The following is a 9,065-nucleotide window of genomic DNA, read 5'->3' as shown; positions in this document are numbered from 1 at the left end:
TTTAAAAAAAAATTAAATTACAGTTACTGATGAAAATGTTGGTGATTACAAAGGGGTTGCATCCAAATATATTATGTTCCTTTTCGGTAAAAAGCTTTAAAGCTTATACGTAGCATATCACATTAATTCTGTTGTTTTGCATATGTTCACTGTCCAGACAGGATCCATTCATTAGGCCGTATGTACTCAAATTTTAAGCGTTGTTTTTGATTGGTTCTCTTGTAACGCCTCTACCTTTCCAATCAAAAAGTAATCGAAGGTAATCAAATGTAATAAGTTACATTACTTTGATGAAGTAATTAAAATAGTTACATTACTTACATTTTTAACAGGGTAACTAATCTGTGACATATTACATTTAAATTGCTTCCCAACCCTGCCTGCTGCTTTGTGCTAGCGCATACCAGGTTCTAAAGAGTATTAATGCAGTTTTTGGTTTCTGCTTCGCTTCCGGTTAATGACAGTTGAATTAAACATGGTAGTAAAACGCAAAATGTTAATTTTAGTTTTTCACAGGTACTGTAAACTTAATGTCAAATATTATTCTTATGTGAATGATACAGCAGTTTAATATTTATTTTATATTTTGAGGATCATTTCAGGGTAGCATTATTTTGGGGTGAAAGACCTCAGTGAGACCAATATACTATTAGTAAGTAAGATAGTAAGTACTATAATGCACTATATATTAGATAGTAAATACTATAATGCACTGTAGATTGCCAGGGGTTACTTGGTAATGGCATGCTTAAGGTTGCTGTCTTCATGAAACACTTTAGGGATACATATAATTACTGCTAATGTTGATGCATTTCACATAAAATGATGTTTAAATATGTGAGGAGTAGTAAATAGACAGATAGGCCAGTATTTCCTTTGAACTTAGCCTGAGGTTGGAAAATGTCACGCAACAGTGGCGTACGTCGCAGTACCCCCTGCCTTTTTTCGCGCTCGCCAAGCCTCCGCTGTTTAAATGGGCCAAGTTAGGGAAGCGGCGAAGAGTGCAAATCTTGTTTGGTCTGGGTCTATGAACTAAAGCGTGACTTTAACGATATATACAGGGTTAAAAAAACAAGCCATGCAAACGTCTCATTAGCTTTAGCCATTAGTTTCATTCGAGTACTTAAAAAAGGACGCAGAGGATGGTTAATTATTAACATAATCTTGACCAGGCAATCAATAACAACTTTTTTTTTTACTAAAGCCAGTGTAATGTCCTTCTCTGAGAGTATAAATAGTGAACTCATCATTAATCTCATGAGACTTGATTTGGTAATTTAGCATGTTTAATGTGTGATGTAAAAGCGCGAACCGGGATGTTTCAGAGTTTTTGTCAATAAAGGAAATAAAAACACTAGTGAGAAAATATTTCAAGCTTCGACACCTTAAAATTCATCTTCAAGTCGATGAGGGATCAATAATCACTGAACCAACATAATGACCATGGCGAGAATCTCTCCTAGATGTCATGCATTAGCTGTACGAGTCCGATTAGACGTGGTAGGCTGGAGCTCGGTGAAAGCTGTCATGCAAGTGAAGCTCTGAGCCCAGCGGAGAGCGAGGCTGTTGAGAACTGGGAACTGGTGAATGGCAATCTGTTGGTGAACTTACGCGGACGTCTGTCAGACAGCGACACGGGAGCCTTGCGTAAAACAAAGTGGAGCGCCTACAAGTCTGGACTAACCAACTCCGTAAAGAGGATACACAAGTTGGGTCGGACGAACTGCTAATCACTTGTTACCGGCGCTACGCTGTTAGTAACATGCCTGCCATCAAAAAGGAGAGACTGGATGGGGAAGATATGGCATTAGCTGCCTTCAACCATCCCGAATACCTGGCCCCTTTAAATGCCACCGCTATCCCCGTGGTGACCCCTCATCCACCGCCGTACGACCACATTTTCGCCCATCATCGCGCTTACTTGGGGCTACACGACACAGCACTGCATCACCAGAGCCTCCACCACCACCCGGATGACTTAATGCTGGAGAGATTCTCCTCCATCCCGGACTTTCAGCCGTTTTTTGACAACGGGGAACCATGTATCGAAGTGGAATGTGGGGAGAACAAGGCATTACTCTATATTAACAAACTGTGTCAGGGCAGTAAGGGACCCTCAATCAAATATCGGGGTGAGTGGCTAACCCCGAACGAGTTCCAGTTTGTGAGTGGACGGGAGACTGCAAAAGACTGGAAACGAAGTATCAGGCACAAAGGTAAATTATAACATATATAACATGCATGTGTACAGATGTGACGTTCCTCGTTTTACAAGCGACTGTCATGTTCTCAGTTGTGTGATAATTTAGTTTCACCCAGTGCGTTTGGAATTAAAGGGTTGCTCAGCATTACACCGAGTACTGCGCGTAGTTTACTGAAAGGAGTGAAAAAAAGAATAACACAGACACTTGACTGCTCCTTTCACAACGTTCATTAACGCGGCGCATCGGGAGTCAAGAACGTGGAATAAGGTGATAAGCATGACTACTGTGTACGCTGACGCGAATTCTTTTTGTGTATTTGTGTTTCGTTGTGAGGCCGGGGGGTCACTATTCCGTAAAGTAACGCTGATGCTACAATTACGCAGCACTTCAAGATTGACTATTTTGCTAAGGATTACTTCGTATTAACGGGAACACGGGAAACGGTTTATTTGAATAAGTGTCTCTTAATGTGAAAACGATTTTGGGCTATTTTGGAGCAGGGTTTAGGGTGTCGTGAAGATCTTTGTATATGTTGCAGATGCTTCATGCTTTACCAGCACAGAGAGCTTATGATGGACACAACTTAAACAAAGCGCAACTAGTATTTAAGGTTATGGTAGATATCACGAATTGACTGGTTTATTTGAACAACTCACGAAGTATTGTGTGTGGTAGTGTTCATTTGTAAAGCTTAATGTTGATACGCTTTTCGCTGAAAAATGAACGGTCATTCTGTAGACATCCCCCACATGGTTTCTATGTGTGGGCGCCCTTGCCTGTGAGCACGATGTCACCAGACTGATTCGAAATGCTTTACTGAAACATGGGGTGGGAATGGTAACCGCCTCTGGCCGAACATTTTTAAGAGTTGCGTCTCACTCGTGGTGTAGTAGCGACGGTGAGGTGGCTTCACACAGACACCCCAGCTACTCTTTGCATGGGAGCCCGAGTGTGAATGACTGAGGCAGGAGAAGGGGCAACGTTGGTCAGTACTGTGATAATTACTAATCCGTTTCAGTCTAACAGGAATATTTTAAGATATCTGTATCTGAACCTTAGTGGCCTTAACAAGAGATTGGCATAATCTGGATGTGTTCTTAAATGCCTAATAATCTTAGCCTATGTGTCAGTGTCAGTGTCAGTGTGATTGTTGAATATTTCTAATGTGATTCTATGTTTTTTTGTTTTTTTTACTGCAGTCAGTTCTGCAGGGCAGAATGTGTGGTTGCTAATTTCTCTTGAACAAATCAGAGCTGTGATTTACATAGCATATTTCAACATTCATTCCTGACAGGGCATCCAACAACGAGACAGTGTAGCTCTGTTGCATTTGTGTCATTGTTCCCTGTCATTAAGTTTAATTTGGAGGAGGTTGTTATGACTAATGGTGTGTGTCCTTCTCCTTCAGGGAAGAGCTTGAAGACCCTCATGTCCAAAGGAATCTTACAGGTACACCCTCCAATCTGTGATTGCCCTGGCTGTCGGATTTCATCACCAGTGGTAAGACCAGAGTTCTGTTTGTCTTTTTCAAAATTCGATTGGCTTGTCACAGCGCTTCCATGTTATAACATGTGTAGTGTTATGTATTTGAATGTCCACAATGTCTTGATTCTCTTCACTACTGAGGTACCTGGCTGGAGTGTTTGTGACCCCCCCCCCCCCCCCCATCACTGTTCATGTGTGTGTGTGTGTTTCATATAACATTACATTTCTATCTAAATGCCATCTCATAGTCTGAGTGGCATCATTTGACATTTCAGAAAGCTTATTTTAGGAATGCCATGCTGTATTTGTATTTATCTGTGCAATGAGATGCGCTAAATTCTTGTGGAGATTTTACGGTCAATATAAGGCCTTTTTCCTGTGAGTAAACTTAGGCCACAATTAAATCAAGCAAGTTGAGAAACACACAAAGATAACAGTTGCATGTATGTGAAGCACATTTTAAGAATATATGCCCCGTGTGTGTGGCTAGAAAGAGTTAAGAACAAAACAAAACTTAAGTTAGTCAAATCGACACCGACCTGACACTCGTTTTTTTGCAGTGTGGCTGTCTGTTGAGCAAATGAGGTCTGATAATTGACGAAAGTTGGCTGAAACATGTGTAAATGTGAATATGAGTATGACATATCGGTATGAGGTATGTGTATGGGTATGAGGTTCTTTAACATGATGAAATGGGATCATACCCTGTTTATCTGATACATTCCTCTGGTGAATGTGCCAGAAGCTTCTTCTCTGAAGTTTTTAATTCCCATGTTACCCTTTCGGATATGACAGACACAGAGGAGAGGCAGATTACATACAGGGAAGTTAATCAGTAATATAAATAGCTGACTTATTGGCTGTAACTCTCATTTTTCATTGTCCTTTTGTTCTTATCTATGGCTGCACATCTTATAAAAAATACACACTGGGGTCCTTTGGCACTGGCGTGGCCAGTGGGCACTATTGTGGGACGCTGTGTGTTTGGTTTGTGTGTGTGTTGGCTGCTCAGGTGGTTGGATGACAGGGTCTGTCTATACACAGGTGCTGGAGCATTTTTATCTGAACTGAGCGCATCTGTTGTCGCCTCTGACGGTTAAGCTGGTGGGAAGGGTGTAAGAGGCTTAGCAAGCTACTGAGTATGGCTATTGCTGATTATTGTGTGCGAGGCACGCAAGGCAAAGGCGGTTTAGATAAGCGGAAGGTGTTTGAGTGATACAGGTAAACCAGTGACGTCGCTAGGACTAAGGATACAGTGCACGTCTCTGAATAGTTTTGTCATTAATTCATGACAAAAAGAAAAAAAAAGAAGAATGGAAAGCTCTTCATGGTTTGGTTATCTCTTCTGGCTAAATAATGGCACATTCGCTGACAGAACCACATCCTCACATATAACACCATACAAGATATTGACAGATGAATGATTACAGAAGCTATCAGTCACTTGAGTTTGCATTTCAAATTGAGAGAACCTCAATAATTACACTGTTTTGAGATTTATCTGTTGGTCCCGCTTCGCTGGCATTTATCTTCTGAGGCTAACTGGTCCTAGTGATACTGATATAGAGAATCATAATTCCACTGAATAGACAAACAGTGTTTTTGTTTAATGTCTTTCTCCCTACCTCGCTTTTTAACTGTCCTCATCATCCACATGTGTGTCACTCAGTGACCTCTTATTGTGTTGTGTTGTGTTAGCTGTGGTGGAGAGCCCACCAATCCACCCCAGCACCAACCTCCACACACCAGTGCACACACCCACACACACACACACACACACACACACACACACACACACACACACACACACACAACCCCCCTGCGGTTTCGTGAGAGGTGTGGACGAGGAGGGCAGGCGGTTGGGCTCATCTCTCGTCTCTCTGCGTTGGCTCTCCCCCACACCCCACCCCCCTCTAGGGCATTGCACACACCGCTGCTCACGCTCTCTCTCCTTCTCCCTCTCCCTCTCCCTCTCCCTCTCCCCGTCCCTCTCCCTCTCTCTGTTTCTCCTTCTCTCTCCCTTCGTCATTTTTTTCTCTTGTTGTTTTTCCACTTTTTTTTTTCTTTCGCTCTCTTTCTCCTTCTTTCTGTTTACGTATAATAATGAGAAACCCGCTGCAAACCTTGACATAAAACATGAAAAAACACAAGCACATACACATTCACATAACACACCAAACCCAAATCCATTGTATTTTAATGTGTCATGCATGTGACAGCATAACAATGTTGTAGCTAGCATTATTAATCTGCTAATGCTAATAATGTAAACTCTTTACAAAACATCCGCTGGTGAATAGCTGAAGGCACCTCAATAAAAGCTGGACCTGTGTCTTATGCCATGGTATTATGTCATACTTTTTGAAGAATGGCACATTTTGCTCTGTAAGGACATATGAATGTTGGTTTGAATGATAGTAGAAATATAGAAATGCCAAATATGTTGTTCTCACAGAGACATAAAAAGGAATTGAAAAGAAGTGAAAGAAACAAAAAGGAAGGTTTCATGAGCTAATGGTCGGTTTCTTTTGTACTTCTGGTTGGCCTGATAAAATCAGAATACTGAATGTAATGAACATCACCTCAAGGTGACGCTTCTCTTTCCTAGCAACACCCAAAATAGATTTGTCACCAAGCAGACCTGAGATGTGAAACCGCGGCCCGTTGGTCAAACCTCGAGATATGAAAACAGAGGCCCAAGCACAAACTCTCGGGCTGCTCTCTGAGTATTTTCTCTTCTGAGAGTCCCAGGGAACAGGTCCTGCTCGAGTCCCACTGGCCGAAACAGTTGAGGCAGAGGACATGCCCCTACGACCCAGAGCTTCCTCCCTTGGGTGCTTGCTCTTCTTCACGGTGCCCCGTCAGCCCCACTTTGCCCCACTTTGCCCTTTACCCTCTTGCCTCTGCCCCCTGTGAGTTTGAGTTCACTCACTGTCTCTCTCACCTGCCACGTACTGGAGGACTCAAACCACTTCCTTGGATCTACTCAGACGCTTAAATTAAAGCCCTGTGTGTTCGCCTGAGACATCTTGAATGGGCACGGGTGAGGACAGGATAGAACCCTCAACAGACTGTGAGGTTATGCATACCTCTTTGAAATGAATTAAACAGAGAAACATTGGGCCTGCCAAGTTCTCTAGGTTGGTTAGTTGTTCCGGGTTTTGTTATGAATTGGTTTATGAAGACATAAGTAGATCTTACAAACTGTTATTTTTCTTGGTCTCTCCAATCGAATGACTTTGTCTGTGCTGTGTTCTTGCTGTTTGTGGTGTTGCCGCCCCGGCGTCGTTGGTGGCCCTTCAAGGGCCGGTTTGTGCCGTGGCGCGCTGGCTGTTGTCTCCCTGGAGAAATGTGCTTCCTCCACTTTGTTTTTTTAGCGGAACCAGCGGAGGCCGGGAGGAAATTACACTCTCCTCAGGCTCGTAAATATCTCCGCGAATCAGGGCTTCCCCAACTGCATCCTGGGTAGAAAAAAAAAATCTTGTGGGGGATGTGCGGATGTGAGTGGGGAATGAGGGGTGGTAAAAGATGGTGTTTGTTAATGGACAGCAGAGAAGTCATGGCCTGAATCACAGAGAGGCAGTTAACTAGCCATTTGGCCTAGTGTTGGTTAGAGTACAGTGACTCCTCTTTGGGATATCTCTTCTTGCGAATATATAGTCTTGCACACAGCAGTGAGAAGACATTCACATTTCTGTGGCCCTCAGAACAAAGAGAATACATGCATTGGAAAACACAAGTAGGGCAGAAACACTCGCCATGTGTGGAAATCGGCTCCTGTTTTTACCATCCCCTGCAAGCCTTCCCAAAGAACGGTAATAATAATGATAAATGATATTATGGATCGTAATAATAATAATAAAAAAAAAAAAACATTTTTGACGGCGCTGTAGTCGGTGTGGTAGTGCATGGGAAGGGTCCGCTGAGGCTGAGTTGAGAGAGTGCTGCTGCAGGGAAGAATATTGGCAGGAACTGGGGACTGACGCCACACTGTCTCTCAGCAGAGCACTCTCTGCGGGGGGCTAGGGAGAATGTGTGTGTGCGCGCGCGCGCGTGTGTGTAAGTGTCTCTGTGTGTGAGTGTATGTCTGTGTGTGAGTGTATGTCTGTGTGTGTGTGTATGTGTTCGTGCTTGTGCTTGTGTGTGTGTGTTGTGTTTGTGCGTTTGCCTCTCTATGTTTGTGTGTGTATCCCCTCACATGGTGCCTCAGCTATGCTGCTATGGCAACGCCAGGATCCCTCTTCAGGACAGCTTTTTGCGAGTGCACACACACACACACACACACACACACACACACACACACACACACACACACACCCACCTCCCCTGGCTGTCTGGGGCGTCTCTGAATTAAAAGCGAATGTGGATTAGATAACAGTTCACCCCCACCTCGAAATGCAGAAAACTGTCTTTTACATTCCCTTGCTTGTTCTCTCTCTCTCTCTCTCTCTCTCTCTCTCTCTCTAGTTATCTCTCTCCCTCTCACATGGTCTTCCTGTTAAGTAAATTCCTGTAATTTTGTCTCAGCTGAGTTTTTACTCCTTGGCGTGGCGTGGCATGGCGTGGCGTGTGACACACACGTTAACACACTCACACGCATACGCTAACCACTCCCTCGCTACCACCCCTCCGCATTCATTACATTTTGTCTGCGACTAAGAATAACTGGGCAAAAAAACGTCTCCGCAATTATAACCGATGGAGACATTCTATGGGAATGCGGTGGCAGCCAAGCCAGTCGGATGAGGCCATTAAGACGAACATTAGTGAGTTAGTGGAGGTTGATGACGGGGTCAGGGGTACAGAAAGGGGTACAGTCTAAGACTCCTTTTGTCCGGCCCAGGGGCGGGTGGACGGGAGTGGGGAAAGGTGTCGGGCTTCATCTATCAGGCCACTGCAGCTGATCGGTACAAAACCACTGAAGCTACTAACAGGCCGGCTCCTCCCATGTTGTTTGCAGGCATCTGATCTGACCTAATTTAACTGTCAACCGTCGCGGGAGCCGCTGCCGTACGCCGGATAACGGATGACATATGGCGCGGGGAGGCAACACGGCGGCACTAAAAAAGTTCTGCGGAGCCGTTTGCCCTGGAAGTAGCAATAACAGCAACAACAAAAAGAAGTGAAGAGAAGAGAACAAAGAACACGTAGGAAGAATAGGTTGGAAAAAAAGAGGGAGGCCAAAACAGAAAAAAAGACGAACAAAAGTCTTTCCAGTACCACGTTAAAATATTTATGCCGCGCTTCAGAGACCTGTAGTTCAGCCCGCAGCGTGTGGTCTATGGAGTTTAAAACTTGACCCTTGTCCACAAGCTTGCTTTTTCTTCCTTCCTCTCTCTCGCTCTGTATTTCTTTCTGTCTGTCTCTGTCTTTCTC

At 43.9% G+C, this 9,065-nt stretch overlaps 1 protein-coding gene across 3 annotated transcripts in view; it reads left to right on the top strand.

The window, feature by feature from the left end:
- Positions 1 to 972: 972 nt before the first annotated feature.
- The window catches only part of samd11 (sterile alpha motif domain containing 11), a 63,438-nt gene continuing 55,345 nt past the window's right edge, over positions 973 to 9,065 (top strand). The window contains exons 1-2 of one of the 3 annotated variants that reach the window (XM_012826206.2): positions 973 to 2,216; positions 3,613 to 3,704. In XM_012826206.2, coding sequence (XP_012681660.2) covers positions 1,763 to 2,216; positions 3,613 to 3,704 — 546 coding nt within the window. In that variant the 5' untranslated portion in view covers positions 973 to 1,762. The other 2 variants (XM_012826205.2, XM_031566383.2) reach the window with 2 other exon arrangements.

Source organism: Clupea harengus, chromosome 4, assembly GCF_900700415.2.
Source record: "Clupea harengus chromosome 4, Ch_v2.0.2, whole genome shotgun sequence".
Taxonomy (NCBI): domain Eukaryota; kingdom Metazoa; phylum Chordata; class Actinopteri; order Clupeiformes; family Clupeidae; genus Clupea; species Clupea harengus.
Note: the sequence above shows the minus strand (reverse complement) of the source record. Positions and strands in the feature narration are given on the sequence as shown.